We start from the raw sequence: 17,033 nt of genomic DNA, 5'->3' as shown, positions 1-17,033 counted from the left end.
TTGTTCTAGCACTAGCCTTACAAGGACAGCAGATCCGCTGGGGCTGCTTCTTTCTTGGTTCATTCCTCCCAGGGAAGCTCTGGGACACTGGTTTGGGTTTTTTTTTTTTTTTTTTTTTTTTTTTTTTTTTTCCTCAATCCCAGAGTGACACTCATTCTTTAGTCTCTTAATTTCCCAGAAGATCCAACTTTCATCAGAAGTCTGGCTACTGTGTAACTCACCAAGGAACTCTGAAAAACAGTCCCCGGAGGTTGTCATCTTGTTAGCTTAATGAGTCCCATGACTATTGTCCAAATACTTCATTTACTAAAACTTCTCCTACATTCCAAAACCCGACTTCATTATTTCAGCCATTAATGCCACTGTGTTTTCTCTCATCATATCACTTTCTTATGTGGTGCTTTGACTATGCATGGAGCATGGGGCAAGCATGCTTATGGCTGTAGGAAAGCCATCTACAAGATTCCAAGGCTAGGGTAGCACAGTAAAGTCAAAACATTCTTAAATCTTCCAAAATGGGAGGACAGACATCCATTAGTGACTTGGTTGAACTTATTCAGAATTTTCACATTGACTTTTGCCTGCTCAAAATCAGTGTCCATTGAAACACGTGGTGAAATATGGCTATAATGAAGTCAATTCAAAAGTTGAAATTCTCCATGCAGTAGCTGTTGATGTCAGCCACCTTCAGGCACATCCAATGCAGGGGTCACATCCAGACAGGCAAGGCAGACAAATGATTTTCTCTGTAGGAGTAAATTCACCACCACAGAGATACAAGGCAGTGCTAAGAAAAAGGTTTTAAAAATGGAAACCTTAGCTGTCTAAGTTTGTGGGGTCAAATTCACTCATTGAAGTTATGTTCATGGACCTTATTCTCAGGTGATGAGGCCCAAATGTTAAAAAAAAAAAAATCCTACACTAATTTCATACACCAAATCCACTTATTCCATCCCTTAAAAATTAAGTTGTATGTCTTTCGAGGAAAACAGGGGTTTGAACATTGGGTTCTGATTGTTGAACATTAGGTTCTGGAGGTCTACAGCATCAGGGCTGTGCTCCAGCAACAGACTGGGTAAGACTAGAACAGAAAGGAATGAATTAATTGGATGGAAGTGACTGGGCCTGGCGAGCTTTGCGGGGCCAGAGTCACTCTTGGCCATAAGGAAGTCCACTTGGGGATAAAATGGACATAGCCATGATGTGGAACAAGGGAGTTAAGTCGATGTGTGTACACCTATACTGTAGGACTTCACATAGTCGTAGGAACTTCATCATAAGCCAGCAGTGTCTGCTTACTATGGGTAACACAAGAAGAACACAATCTGTTGACACCTGCATCTTAACTATCGTCAGTTTGAGTATGAAAATTCCCCCACAGGCACAGGTATTTGAAGGCCTGGCCTCTGGCTGGTTGTACTATTTGGGAAGGCTGTGAAACCCTTAGGATATGAGTTTCAGCTGCTGGAGGCCATGAGGATTATGACTGGATTGTGCTTTGGTCCCTGGCTTCTGGTTCTGTCACTATTCTAAAAATACTGGAATACGCTCTTGTCACTGTGAACTCTTCTGTGTTTCCCCTCCATGATAGACTAAAACTTCCGAAGCCGTGAACCTACATAAACCTTTCTCCCTCAAGTTGCTTCTCTCAGAGAGGAAACAACAGTAAGTTAAGAAAAAAAAGTGACATACAACACCATGCCACCTTTTTATCACTGAAGAGACAATAGAGCAGTCACACATATGTCACTTTTTATTTGCTTATATTAATTATACCATATAATGGGTTTCAGCTGGGCATGGTGGTACACATAGAGGCAGAGGCAGTCATACCTTATGTGAATTTGAGGCCAGCTGGACTACATAGAGGGTTGTAGGTTGGCCAGGGTTGCATAGTGAGGCCTGGTTTGACATACACATAGATAGATAGATGGATGGATGGATGGATGGATGGATGGATGGATGGATGGTTTTCTCATGACACTTCCATACACATACAGCATGTGCTTTGAGCACATTCACTCATTAATCCATTCTGTATCTCCTTCCTCCCACAGGTCCCCTGTCTTTTCCCAAGTAGTCTCCCTTCTACTCCTGTTATTTATTTTTTAAAATTTAGATTTATACATGTGACAGAAAGCACTTTTGTTTGTCTTTCTGGGTTTGATTCCTCCCAGTTAATATGATGACACCCCCCCCCGACTTTCATTCATTTTTCCTGCCATGATTTTCCCCCTTTAAGGATGGACAACTTCATAGAGATGCAGTCATGAGATTCCGTATATATATTACATGAAAATGCATGGTAATGGAAAGAGATCATAGCTGTTATCGCACAAGTGAAATCATAAATGAAAGCAACAGTTTTCAGAGTCAATGTCTCTGGTGAGTTGACATCTGAATTATCAATTGCTATAAGCTGCATCTGTGTTATGGCCCACAACGGGAGTGATAAACACTCCTGGTACTACATGTACCTAACCTATTAGGGTTTTCAGTTTAGCATCTAGTACATCTCATATTAACTTTACTTTTAGTCTTGCAAACAACTTTCATGGTATTTACCAAAATGACTGTATTAATTTGCATTCTCATCAATTAATATGTATTCTTCCAGATATCCATCTTCTCAGTTGTTAAGTTAATGAGTATGTGAATCTAAAGAATATTTGTCACTGAGAAAATAATAGCCTCAAGTCAAATAACAAGAAGAATGCATTGAGTTATTCAGTGAAAGTCAAAGCCCATTTGAGGTTTATGAGAAGTGGTGGTGTGCCCTGTGATCCAGAACTTGTGAGGTGGAGTCAGAATCAGCAGTTTAAGGTCATCCTCATAGTTTGAGGCTAGCCTGAGCTATGTGAGACTCTATCTCTAAAAAAGAAAAAGAAACAAAGAAATTTGGTGGGTATACACTTCTGTTTTGAAAACAATCAATATTAATTTTTCAAGTGAAAAAATTTTGGCTGTTTGGCTGCTGAAGCTGTTAACATTGAAAAATCCATATGCCATAATAATTAACCCAAATAAAATATAAATTGTACATTAATGCAAGATATCACATAAAAAGATGTCCTTGTAAAATTTTTATTAAAAATGTTTTTAAGTATAGGTTATTATGTTGATATGTTACAATTTTTATTATTTAATTGTACCTTTTTTCACTGAAGTTCTTTTAGGGTTTTAGGGTTTTGTTTTGTTTGGTTAGGTTTTTTTTTTTTTTTTTTTGAGAATTTTCTACAGGTATACCGTATTTATATCATTTCCTCCCCTCCCTATTCCCTATCCAATTCCTCTTGAGACTTCTCTTATTTAGGCAACCATATTACTGGGATTTCTTGGGTACAGCTTCCTTGTCATGTCTAGAAGACATGATCTCTCGGCGGGTTCTCCATGTCTCAAAATCTTTCTGTCCCTCTTCCATGCTTTTCTTTGACTCTTGGATGCAGGGTTATGCTATGGATGTATCCAGTTAGGGCTGGTACCACTCTGCATTTTAGCCAGTTGTAGATGTCTGTAGTAATTCCTATATACTTCAAAAGAAAGTTTCTTTGATGAGGGGTAAGAGCTACACTGACCTATGGCTATAAGTATTTTGAAGACAAAAATCATACTCGTTTAGTAAGATGGCAATGCTGGGTTCTCCACTACAGTCTATGACCTCTATAGACATGGGTACTTAACAAGGTATGTAGTACCATACATGAATTCACTGCTGTTGAGAGCATGTCTAACATCCAATTAGACAGCTGTTGGTAATTAATAATTGTAATTTTTCGATGTTTACACCTTTTAAAAAACAATCTTGCAGCCAGGCAGTGGTGGTGCACTCCGTTTATCCCAGCACTCAGGAGGCAGAGGCAGACAGATCTCTATGAGTTTGATGCCAGCCTGGTTTACAAAGTGAGTTCCAGAACAGCCAGAGCTGTTACACAGAAAAGCCCTGTCTCAAAAAACCAAAATAAAATAAAAAATGCTCTTGCTTTATGTGTCTTGAGCATTCCTTAAATTCCCCACACATATTCTTCAATTATCAACTACCAAATATTTGTTCACTGTTCGATGTAATCTAAATCCAAGTAATGAACTCAGTGCAATAATGCAAAGTCTAGTAGCTTCCATAATTGTGCTGAATTAAATGTATTCATGTGTATTAAGAAAAATAATGTTATATTTATTTACATAGTATTGTATTCTGGAGTTCCTTTTCTCTCTTTGGCTAGGGAGTAAGTGAATGTGTTTAAAGTTTTTGTGACTGATACTGAAACAATGCAAACTAAAAGTTCAAGACAAAAAGTGTGAATGTTTTATATCACATATGATGGCTTTTAAGTACAGCTTCCATATGAACTTGGAAGGCAGAAACTAATGTGACTTGATGTGTTGCACTCTGTGCTTTGCTGGAGGGCTCTACAGCTCTACAGCTGAACTTGGACCCTTTGATGGATATGTATACATCCTTGTAACTCATAGACCTGTTTTAGAAGTATGGCCAGGAGTTCTTTCTCAGTCTTAAAATGTTACCTTAAAATGTTACCAACCTCTATCTCTTTCTGGCCCATTATTGGAGCTCTCTTGGTTTTGTTTTTCATTTGGGGTCTTGTTCTATCATGTTACATTTTTTTGAGATGCCATGATCCTTTGGGTCTTCACATCCCTTGTGTCTTAGTGTTTTCTGTGCACTTGAAGACAACGCAAACACTTTGGCTTTTACAGATGCTCTTTGAGGATAGATACTTAAAGGCCATGTGGAGATGATATGGGACATCCAAAGTGTTCATCACCTCTCTAACTTGCTAAGATGCTGCCTTTGCTCTGTTGTTGGGTGAGGGAACCTGCTGGACTCTATTATCTTGTGAGACCAAAGATAGAACTATGTATGCATCGGGTAGAACTGCTGGCTGGGACTGAAGTCCACTGGACATGTGCTCCCAGACATTCCCTCTGGTAGGGCAAGTCCAGGTCCTGTCCTCGCTATGCCAGACATTCCCTCTGGTAGGGCAAGTCCAGGTCCTGTCCTCGCTATGTGGAGGTGGTACTCCTGACTGAGTGTGGCTGTTAGACACTTCGTTAAGCAGAGCCACCATCCTAGTTCCTAGGTCAAAGTCTGGCTGTTGTTCATCTCTGAAGTGTTCAGACAGGAGTCTCCCTGTGAGCATGCGGCCACTTCATGAATCATTGGTCTGAATGGAGAAGCTGTTCTCCTCATGAGCCGGGCCTGTTTACTTGCTTTACTCCTCTGAGAAGTATACAAGTTAGGAGTGAGAAGTCTCTCCACCAAGACATGGGAGACTGTCGGGATTTGTTTTGTTTTTATTGGCATGTGCCAAGCCCTGGGTACCCTATTCCTAGCACCCCTGTTCTTGTCAATATGTTGGAAATCTGTTTGCTGTAAATGCCTACATCCATTTTAGGCTCTTTCTTCAAAGTACTATGTGCTTTTAGTTGCAAGTATAAAAAAATATGATATAAAACTGCTATAACTAAAACCATTTGATGGGTTAGTAATGTCTCTTCAAATCTGATGTTGTGGGAGAAAGGGTGTCCACATGGAGAAGAATGAAATTAGACACTTACCTCACCCCACATCTAAAAATCAGCCTAAATGAATTGCAGGATTAAATATAAGACCAAACTGTAAACAAATTGAAAAAAATATATATAGGAAAACCTCCATGGTTTGGGGCTGGACCTGATTTGGGAGGCATGACACCAAATCACAGGCAACTAAGCAAACATGGTCAAGTAAGATTATTTTTTTTATTTTATATAACAAAGTCCAATTAAATGAAAACAAACATTTATACACAATATTTGGGAATTTGGGCATCGTTCTTTCCAAACTACTTCCTGCTGGTAAGGGGTGCTGTCATGGGGGAATCGAAGAAGATTCAGAAATCCTGGCTGTAGTCTGTAGGGCTGCTTTGTCCAGCTGTTTTGAATGTAGGATCACCTTGTACTCTTTGTTCTACCAGGTAAGAGCAGATTGGGATTAAAAACAAACAAAAAACTTCTCTGTGGATAACTGCAAGCAATGTGCTCATCGTGTATCTATCAACTTGTACTTCTTTTAGGAAAGTTGAAGGTCTATAAATTAGAGAAATTTTTATGAAATTGTACTCTGTTTCAGGTGGTCTGGCGTGATCAAGTCAAGTAAGATTATATCAAACCAAAAATACCTTGCATAGCAAAGGAGAGAATCAATCCAATGAGGCTAAAGGGAAAGACAATATTTGCAAACTTTACATTCGAAAAGCAACAATGTTAAAACACGTCCCTAGTAGTGATTTTGAGTATGTTTTCTGTACCTATTGGGCAAGTGTATGTCTTTTGATAAATACTATTCCAGTATTTTGCCCATATTTAAATTTTTATGTTCATGCTATAAATTGAGCTCTTTATATGTCTGGCCCATATTTATCAGCATGGCCTTCTTAAAAATAACAAAACTTGGAAATATATAATGACACATATTAGAAATATAGGTAACAACATGCATGAGTCTCACATACAAAATGTAAGTCAAAGAAGCCAGATGCAAATGTCAGTCAGAGCATATTTGCAAATTTGGGCCCTGATCTTCAGATTACCTCCAGCTTATCCTTGGAGGTATGTTGATTGGGAGGAGGTACGAAAGACACCCAAGTTAATGGTCAAGTTTTGCTTAACCAGAGCTTTGGTCACATGAACTTCACACAGCATAGACCTTTAGACTTCAGATTTGTGTGTTTCCATTTATATTTGTGTTTCTACAATGACCTTGGCAAAACTCAAAAAACAAACTGTACCAGAGTAGATACTGTAGAGAAAATGCCAGTAGTGCAGGTGCACACACACACACACACACACCCACACACACACACACACACACACACTTCTTTGTCTTTAGACAGGTCCCTGCTACACAGCCCAGGATGGCCTCAAGTTCATAGTCCTCCTTCCTAGCCCCATCAGTGCTGGGTTTTGTTTTCTGTCCACCAATCTAGTGTATTTAAAAATATGATAGATCCTGTTGTAAGCAATAGACAAAAAATTAATTGTGGAATTCATCATTTATGGCATGTAATAGTATATCTGTCATTTAAATTACGTTATCCATGGGTATCTGTCAGGCAAGACAAGGCTTTGAGAGATCAAGTGTTTGGGGTCACATATCATAGAAGCAGATATAAGAGTGTAATGGAGTTGGTTAATGCTTCTAAGTACCCTAAGAACTTGGGCAAAGAAAATGATGAGTTCACCATCCCCCATGGAGGGATAACTGCCTTAACCTAGAGACAGGAGAGAAGTCCTAGTCCCTACTTCACATGACCTGTCAGATCTACATGACCCCAACTGGATGGCATTCCCCTACATATGGAATTGGGGTGGGGGGATAGGAGGGGAGGGTGCATGTGAGAGGGCAGAGAGGGTAAAAGTGAGGGAGGGAGAGGGAACTGGGATCGACATGTAAAATAATAAATTAAATAAAAAATAAAAAAAGAAAATTAAAAAAATAGAAAATGATGAGTTCCTATTTCACAATTTCGTATGTGTGGCCTGTATATAATACAGATGTTTTGTGTTAAAATAAATATCTATTTCATAGAGCCTTAAATCTTAGTTTTCTGAAAAATTAGACCATAGTTTTGTTATACCAACTGGCATTTTCATGTGGCCCCAGGAAACATTTTTTAAGTTGGTTATGGTAATCCACAGGGACCCTGAGAAGTCTTAGTCAATGGAACCTGACAGAAACCAAACATATTCCCTGAGCAAGCTCCCCAGGTAGCTCAAAGCATGCTATCTCCTTTCCCAGATAAACAGGAAGGTGAATCGTGAATCCCTTCACAATATTTAAGACATGCAAATGGAATCAGACAGCTTCATCCATCCACACCTCCAGCAACTCCTTGCCAGGGCATCTGACTTACTGCCTAAGACAGTCCTACCTGTCTGGTTCATCACCTGATGACATTTAGACACAGAAAGTAGGCATTGCTCTACCAGGTAAGGGCAGATTGGGATTAAAAACAAACAAAAAACTTCTCTGTGGATAACTGCAAGCAATGTGCTCATCGTGTATCTATCAACTTGTACTTCTTTTAGGAAAGTTGAAGGTCTATAAATTAGAGAAATTTTTATGAAAAAGCTGAGCAATTTTATATCACAACTACTCTGAGTATGATTGCACCACTGTCTCTTAGTATATCATCAAATGGGCACAAGATAAACAAGTGATTTTTGCTTAATGGGCTTGTTAACATATTGGAATAGCAACTGCTATAATTATTGTTTCTAAAGTTGTTCAAGTATCTTTGGTCTGACTCAGAATATTGACAATGGACTGATGGCACAAGACTGTCAGCCCAGCTACTTCAGAGGTACAGGCAGGGAACAAGTTTAAGGTCTTCTTGACTGGGGTGTGAATTCAAAGCCAAGTAACTAATGATATTGTCTTAAAACTATCCTCTTAACTATATTCACATATCTCAATGGTTAGCTGTCTGAGTTTGCAGGAATCATGAATTGCATCCTATGATGCACAGCACTCAGAAGTAGGGTCCTGCATGCTGTGGATCTCACAGCCCAAGAAAAGCTGGAACTGGCATAGGGTAAACTTGAATCCAAAAGAAACCAAATTGCCAGAGGAAAGATCAAACAGAAGTCAAATTTATTGAGCAAGTCCAATGCATCAGCTGCTTCTAGAAACTGTGAGGGCCTCACAGAATTCTGTTTAAGAAGGAAGTTTCCTATCCATGTTAAACGTTAGATTCCTGAGGACTGGAGTCATTCAATAACCATAGTGGGCTGTACATAGAGTGCCTTACCAAGGTTAGGTCAGGCCAGCATTTGTTCTTTGCAGAGATGATTGAAAGAACAAACAGAAAACAATGTGTCTTTATATGGGAGGCTCAGGAGGGCACCAGAATGAAAACACAGCCTTAGTGTCTGAAGAGCAGGAAATTAAACCATCAGAAGAGCCAGAAGGGAGATCTCAGGCAAGGCAGTTAAGACAAACACCCCCTTGCTCAGTATCACCCTTAGCTGCTTGTGTTCAGGCAGCTCATCTGACCCACTCCAACACCTAGAAATATCCTAATCAAAAGGCACAAAGATACCTGGTCCCAGGGTGTGAGTTCTTCACCTCTGACTTTATTCTACTTTGAAACCTAAGCTATAGTTTGATGAATGCTTTTCATGATTTTTTTAATTGCAGAAGCAATATACTCTTTTGAAATTATATTCACACTCAAGTACAATACAAATGAATCTTTGGTGCATGTATTTTCATGGTCAGTGCAAACAACATTAGCTCTAGGAAGACATTAAAGTATGAGGAAACTGGGTTAAGGCTAATGAAGATTTAGACTCGGCAAGAAGAGGTTTTGATTTTCAACCCTGAGCTGCAGACTCTATTGAGCTAGTGCTTTGGTTTAAATATGTGTAAAGGTGCCCCACACTGTACTGGAGGCACCTTTTGCTACTTACCTACGTATTTTCAAAATGACATAGGCTCTGTGTAAACAATTTCTGGCAAACTGCACAGAAGTTTGCTGAAGGCACAGACTCTGAATCTTGGAAAATATGGTGCTTAACACAAGGCCAGGGACTGAGCATGTTCCCATACATGCTTACGTGAAGACTGGCCCTCATTGTCAGCTTGACTGCATTTAGAGTCTGGGAGACTGATGCCAAAAATCACAGCATTCCATTTTTCTTTGCTTCTGAGTCTACCTTTCTGTTAGCTAACTTCACCCTGCCCTGCCTTGACCATGATGATGGATCCTATCTTTTAAAACTTCATACCCAAGCCAAACATTTTATTGATATACATGGTACAGTAACTAAGACAGTTTTCTAATAACTCATTACACAATCATTAAAAGATCTGATTAGAAGAAAATCACAGAGTTATATAGAGTGATTTCTCCCATTTCATGAGTGTCTCAGAGCCATCCTTCATTGTGCCTGAGTACACTTCCCCCATCTAGACAGCTTCAACCTTCAATACACGTCCTCTCCTGGATGAAGCCTGCCTGTTATCTCTCCCAGACAATCAGGACCACCAATGTCCAGAATTCCCCTCTCTCCAAGAACCAATTGTACAAATGGCTGATAGTAGAATTGCAATAAATGAAGCCATGTAATATCTGTGGAATTCAAAGAAGCTAGTTAAGTCACAGTTCTAGAGAGAATGCCTGCTGAGGATGGGATTCAGAGCAATGACTGGGTTACCAAGGACGGGCTCTGTGACCCAATGTTGTATTTCATCATCTCTTTTATTTTTTGGCCTGAGTCTAAGCTGGTCCTTCTCTCACAGTGTCTAGGAACTAAAATTACAAACTCATAGGAATTGAATATAACATACACAATCAAAATATCTGCCTTTAAAAATTTATCTAAATTCAGTTAATGAGCCAGTCTGGGGGAAAGCAGGATCTGAACACACCAGAGATCTGAATGAAGTTGACGCTGGAAATCTGTGCTCTGGTGAGCTAGGGACTCAAGCTGCAACAGAAAACACAGCAAGGGGATATTTCTCCTCAGTTCATATCATAACTCAATTCCGTTAATGAGTGAAAAGGCAGGCCTCCACCTGTCTTGCCTATTTAATCTCACTTGTCAATTTGATCAGATCTACAATAGCCTAGACTATTCTAGGCACACCTATGAGGGACTGCTCACACTAAGACCAGCCTCTGAGAATGTGTGAAGCAGAACCATCCTGAGCAGGGACCCTGAACTGTATAAAAGGAGAAATCAGGCTGAACACAAGCATTAATTTCTCGCTTCCTTACTGAAGATACAATAATGGCCAACTGCATTATTTATTCTGAACTGAACTATGTAGCCAATATATTTTTCTTGGTGCATTTAAACATTTTTTTAAACAGGCCCTAATGTATCCCAAGTTACACTCAAACTCTAGATAGCCAAGAATGATCTTAAAATTCTGATTCTCCTGCTTCTGTCTCTGGAGCCCTGTATCCAGTTTTTCATTAGTGATAATTTAATAGGTTTTATGTGTATTTTGATGCCTGAGCACACTGCAGAATTATAAGTTAAGCTAATAATCATTCGCCACCTCACCTTCTTACCATTTCAGTTACAACAAAGCTGAATGCAGAATTCTCAGAAAAGCTAGGAATGGAATAGTCCTATGATATAGCAAAACAAACTCTGAGTAAGTACCAAAAGGATTTAAATCCATACACTGAAGAGATGTTTGCATTACCATGCCCACAGAAGCACTACTGGAAGACCTGAGATACAAAAACAATCAAAGTGCCCATAAAAGCAGGAATGAATAAAAAGTTCACACACACACACACACACACACACACACACACACACACACGGAATATTGCACAGTAGAGAAAAGAGAGAAGTCCTTCTCTGTCAACCAGAAGGATGAGCTGACATCATACTTCTTCAATAAGATAGGGACAAAAACACAATGCTGCTACTGTTCTGGCCTTCAGTAAGAAATCACTCCATGTACTTAGAAATTGATAAAGGAAAAAACTCTTTTATAATAGAGAGCAACCACTCTGATTAGTGCCAATAATGAAAACAATTCCATAATTTATACAAGTTAGTAGTATCACATCACAATCTTATATACACTTTTATCATTACTTTTAGATTCCTACCCAAGTTACACTTTGAATATTAAATATGTTTTACAGAGACAGAAACTACAAGTTTTGGACACTTGTGGATAAATGGGGAGATTTACAATGTAAAGATATTGTCAACGTTTGCTACATTAACAAGGGCATTCTTAGAGGAACACTGTTTCAAAGCTTAGAAGGTACAAGTTTCCACAAGCCCCAAAGGAAAATGTTACAAATGTTTTCTAACTTTCACAACAAACATTAGCCAATAGCTTCAACACTAATACCACTTTCTAACAAACGCCATAGCCTAGTCACACCAGATATCTTCTCCAGAGATGCTGATGAACCAGGAAAAGAGCTCAGAGCAGCAGATACTTCCATGGATGTTAACATGTTCTACTAAACCTAATCCACAGGCTACATATTCAGCATCAGTGAGTACCAGGGGCTTATGTTTGCCCACACACATGAGTGAGCTCACAACTGAGTCTATGGAGAGCTCTGACTCAGAGCTAGGCTTCAAGGCTGAAGTCTGAGGGAGACCACGCATGCTTGCCTTGGTTTACCCATTCACTAATGTCCACTGAGGGCTCATGATCAGATACTGACCATCTCTACAGATAAAGAGTACAGCATGTTCCTACATCACACACCTACAGAGAAAAAAAAAGCAGGAGAACAAACAAACAAAAGCCACGTCTCTGGGAACGGGGATTTATAGAAACCTAGAATTCAAATGTTTCACATTACATGTGTTCCTCAGAGGACATTTGCCCAAGGGTGTTGGTAGAATGATTAGTTTAATTTTAAAAAGTCTAAGAAAAATGAATAGTAAAATTACAACTACAGAAGGTGTGTGTGTGTGTGTGTGTGTGTGTGAGAGAGAGAGAGAGAGAGAGAGATATGAATCAGCAATAGAAGAAAATGAGGAGATTCAGAAAATCTATAGAATATTAAGAAGGAAATGTGTTAATAATGAGTAAATTTAAAAAAAACTACTCTATCCTTTAAAACAACATTGAAATGTCTATGAGTTGATTTGCTTCAATACATTGAATGTAAATACACGGAACTGCTTCACAACTGACTCCATAGAAAATATAAGAGCAAGAGAAGTTGGCAGGTGTGGCAAGTTCTCTCCTCTATCTCTTCCCTTCCCCGTTTCCTCCCACTCCCTCTCCGTCTCCTCCCCCTCCTCAGTTCTTTGAAATGCCATTTAGATGAGCTGATTCACAATGTTGATTTTCTGATGAAAGCCCTGACTCTGTAGACATGGAGCTACACATACATGTTCTGGGCCTGCCTCCTCTTTCTGTCCCCTCCCTTAGCTGTGTGGTTCCTGCACCAGGACACAGTTTGAGCAGACATGTCCAATCACACAAGAGTGACTCACTTCATCCTCAGGGGCTTCTCAGATGCCCCACAGCTGAGATTGGTGGTCGTCCTGTTTTTCTTGCTGGTCTACACATTTGGCCTCCTGGGGAACATCTCCATCATCACAGCTGTGATGAGAGACAGTAGGCTCCACTCCCCCATGTACTTCTTCCTGAAGAATTTATCTTTCCTGGACATGTGCTACACTTCAGCCACCATCCCCAAGGCAGTGGTTATATCCTTCACAGGCTCAGGGGTCATCTCCTATCTCGAGTGTGTAGCACAGCTTTACATATTTATCACACTCTCTGCAACCGAATGCTTCCTGCTTACGGCCATGGCTTATGACCGGTTCCTGGCCATCCTCAGACCACTGCTCTATGGGACCATCATGAGCCAGAAATGTTGTGCTGAGCTGGTGGCCTGTGCCTGGGTGAGTGGGGCCATCTACTCAGCCTTCCACACTTTCAACACCTTCTCCCTCCCATACTGTGGTCCCAATGTGATTGAGCATTTCTTCTGTGACATCCCTCCAGTCATGAGACTGTCCTGCACCGATTACCACCTCAATGAGGAGGTGGGCTTTGCTGTCAGCAGCTGCATCGTCATGAGCTCCTTCGCCCTCACGGTCCTCTCCTATGCCGGCATCGTGTCCACAGTTGTTCGCATCCCCTCGGTGGATGGCAGGTGGAAGGCCTTTTCTACCTGCTCCTCTCACCTGACCACAGTCATCTTGTTTTATGGTACTGGAAGCTTCGTGTACCTGAGACCTGCCTCTCGGTACTCCCCGACCCAGGGTCCCCTGGCATCTATTTTCTACTCTGTCCTCACTCCTTCTTTGAATCCGGTTGTTTATTGTCTGAGGAACAAAGATATGAAGTTTGCTCTGCAGAAGCTTTATTCTGGAATGAAGTACTGAGTTCTACAAAACTATAGTGTGTGGCTTTGATGGCTGTTGCTGGAGCCAAGCATTATACACACACACACACACACACACACACACACACACACACACCATACTCCCTTTCTCTTGCTGTGACACTTGATATTGCTGATCAAATCAGTTGCAGAACCTGCAGGAAGCCACTACCACAGTCCCTGCAATGACCTTTAAGCTCCTGGGGATTCACTGTCGTCTTCTGGCCTCCATTGGTATCCAGACCCATGTGTACTTACCTACATACAGATTCACACATAAATGGTAGCATTAAAAAATTAAATATGCGCTCAGAATGTTCTCAGAAATAACAAACTGAATGGCTTAAATCAAGTGAAAAATTATACCCAGACAGATTCTTGGGACAAAAAGACAAACAAACAAATATGTGTCTGCCACCAGAGGCCTCTGACCTCTGAGGAAGCTGTTTGGTGGTTTGTGTTCAACAGTATGCCAACCTGCTTTCTAACTGCCCAGTCTCATCTCTGTTTGCAGAACCTGAATTTATACACAAGAAAATGGCCGGTCAGCAGGGGCTGTTTGACTCTCTCTTCCCAGGCTCTGGAAGAACTCACAGGAGCACCATTTTTATTGAGTGGCTGCAAAGTCCCCATGTGGAATAGACTGTCTCTCCTTAATCAAATCTGGTATCTGTCCCTCTATTTCACTGTAAATAATGTACTATTATTGGATTTCCACTGGATATCTTCTATTGATAATAAAAAGTGATTTTACTATGTCAGCCCTATGCATCTTCACTACAATTCTCAAATGAACATTTTGGGTTTTGTGTACTTCAGGAACAGCAATTCCCATTACCAATGTCACTGTCTCTCTGATAAGCTCTGCTATGTGATTCTATCACAGACCTTTGTCTCTTGGTTCAAGCCTTTGCCTTAGTGTGAACACATTTATAAATGGATACTGTCCACTCTTCAATGAAGTATTTAAGTTCTTTTCTAATTAAAAAAATTTACTCAAATCAATTTATGAGAAATGTGGCCTCATCTCGTGTATTTCAGGGATTGTTCGGCAGTGCTATTTGACTCCTCCTTTTCCTGCCTCTGCCTCCCAAGTCTGGGATTATAAGGAGGATTCACAAGGCTGAGTCCTGTTTCTTACTTTGTAACAATCATCCATCCCAACTCAGTATCTTAGGGTACTTATCAATTTTTGTTTCTCGATACTTACATTATTGTTGAATGCTTTTACTATGAAGTCACACATCTAAAATCTAACATTTAAAATAATGAAAATTAACTTTCTTAAGAGGGCAGTGGTGCATGCCTTTGAATCCATCACTGGGGAGGCAAAGGCAAGTGGATCCCTATGAATTTGAAGCCAGCCTGGTCTATCGAGTGAGTTCCAGGACAGCCAAGGCTACACAGAGAAACCTGTCTGGAATATTTTCTAAAAAGAAGAAATGAAAAAAATATAAAAAGAAAGAAGGAAGAAATAGAAAAAAAAGGAAACTAACTTCCATCTCAAAAAATATGTGATCATAATTTTTGGTTTTAAATAGTTATAATGTTTGGATATTTCCCTCTGTTAAATTGTCATCAAACTATACAAAAATAAATATGTTTTCTCATGTAGTCCATATGACAGAATCAAATATACATGGAGAATGTGAAGGTAAACAATTTATTTTTAGTTCTTTCTGATAGGTAATGTCATGATATAGAATGGATATTCTTTTATGTATTGCATTACATAAAAGTGGTGGTACAGTGTTATTTTTAAATTGGCCTAAGTTTTTTAAAAATATGCATTTTAGAAACTCAAGGACGTGCTGAGACCACAGGGACTTGGCTGTGCCGCAGCTCGTGTTCCTACTTCCAGAATATTTAAAAGATACCTCAAAGAAGACGAAGAGTGGTCTCCTGTTTGTAAAACTGGCCGACCCACGCTCAGGGGAAGGAGCCTTTTACTTACTTGATAGGTGTCTGCAGCAGCTCTTTGAAATAAAAGTTTTCAAGGAAAAACACCATTCGTGGTTTATAAATCAATCAGCTCAATCCGGGGGCCTTCTCCACTTTGCAATACCCATAGATCCTCTGTTTCTGCTTCTTCAAAGAGGGGAAGTACCAGCCCTTAGATCAGATGGTTGTGGAAGACATGTTTCCAGATTGCTGAGATTTCCTGAACTTGAGAAGTCACTTCGGCATGTGACAGAGGAGAAAGAAGTAAACAGCAAGAAGTACTACAAGTATAGCACAGAGAAGACCCTGAAGTGGCTGGTGAACAAGGTCAACCAAACTGTGGCAGCACTGAAAGCCAATGATATCAATGTGGGAGCCCGGGTACAGTCATCTGCATATTTCTCTGGTGATCAGGTTTCCAGGGACAAGGAAGAGGATTATGTTGGCTATGCCCATGGTCTGACCTCTGATTACATCCCTAAAGAATTAAGTGATGACTTATCTAAGTCCTTGAAGCTTCCAGAACCTCCATCTTCAATTCCAAACCCTCCATCAAAGAAACTAAAGGTATCAGATGAGCCTGTAGAAGCGAAAGAAGTTTAACACTAAAGACTTGAAGACTGGCAAGAAAAACAGCAAAATGACTGCAGTTCAGAAGGCTTTGGCTAAAGTTGACAAGAGTGGAATGAAAAGCATTGATGCTTTTTTTTTTTTTTTTTTTTTTTTTTTTTTTGGTGCAAAAAATAAAAAAGCTGGAAAGATCTGTAGTGGAGAGAATAACATCTGATGAAGCAGAAAGAGAAGTTGCCTCTTGCTTGTTTTGTCTTCCCTCTCTTTGCCACTGCCACCCCGACCCTTAGTCACTCCGCTGACAAACAGGAGAAGTGGTTTTCAGATCCTGCCAGTAACTTGCTGGGGTCTGACTTTGTGTCTAACAAATTATGGGCAGGTGATTGTGTGAGCTACTGCCTGGGGTCTCTGGAATGTTTGCCATAAGGAAAAGTCATCCAGTGAGCAGGGTTTCAGAATCACCACTTGCTTAGGAAGTTTCGAGTGATGGCTGCCTAGTCTCTGCTCCATCATGTGTGGCATCTACTGAAATGAGCTGGACAACAAAACTGTACATTTCGGTAAATCTTACAATTAGCTGTATTTTTGTTTGTATGAATTCATGTTCTTTGTAAAAAAAAAGTATAAAAC

The 17,033-nt window shown here is 40.0% G+C and overlaps 1 protein-coding gene and 1 pseudogene across 1 annotated transcript; both read left to right on the top strand.

The window, feature by feature from the left end:
- Positions 1–12,966: 12,966 nt before the first annotated feature.
- Positions 12,967–13,893, top strand: LOC127219755 (olfactory receptor 1019). The gene has a single exon (XM_051181524.1). It carries the CDS (start codon positions 12,967–12,969, stop codon positions 13,891–13,893), a length of 927 nt encoding a protein of 308 aa, XP_051037481.1.
- A 1,638-nt stretch (positions 13,894–15,531) lies between these two features.
- Positions 15,532–16,436, top strand: LOC127219845 (ribonuclease H2 subunit B-like; annotated as a pseudogene).
- The last annotated feature ends 597 nt before the right edge of the window (positions 16,437–17,033 follow it).

Source organism: Phodopus roborovskii, unplaced genomic scaffold (assembly GCF_943737965.1).
Source record: "Phodopus roborovskii unplaced genomic scaffold, PHOROB, whole genome shotgun sequence".
NCBI classification, from domain to species: domain Eukaryota; kingdom Metazoa; phylum Chordata; class Mammalia; order Rodentia; family Cricetidae; genus Phodopus; species Phodopus roborovskii.
This window is presented reverse-complemented; position numbering and strand designations above follow the sequence as displayed.

Bases quoted from the DNA above. Each gene is read 5' to 3' on its own strand.
- LOC127219755 (XM_051181524.1), top strand. From the start codon at position 12,967: ATGTCCAATCACACAAGAGTGACTCACTTCATCCTCAGGGGCTTCTCA.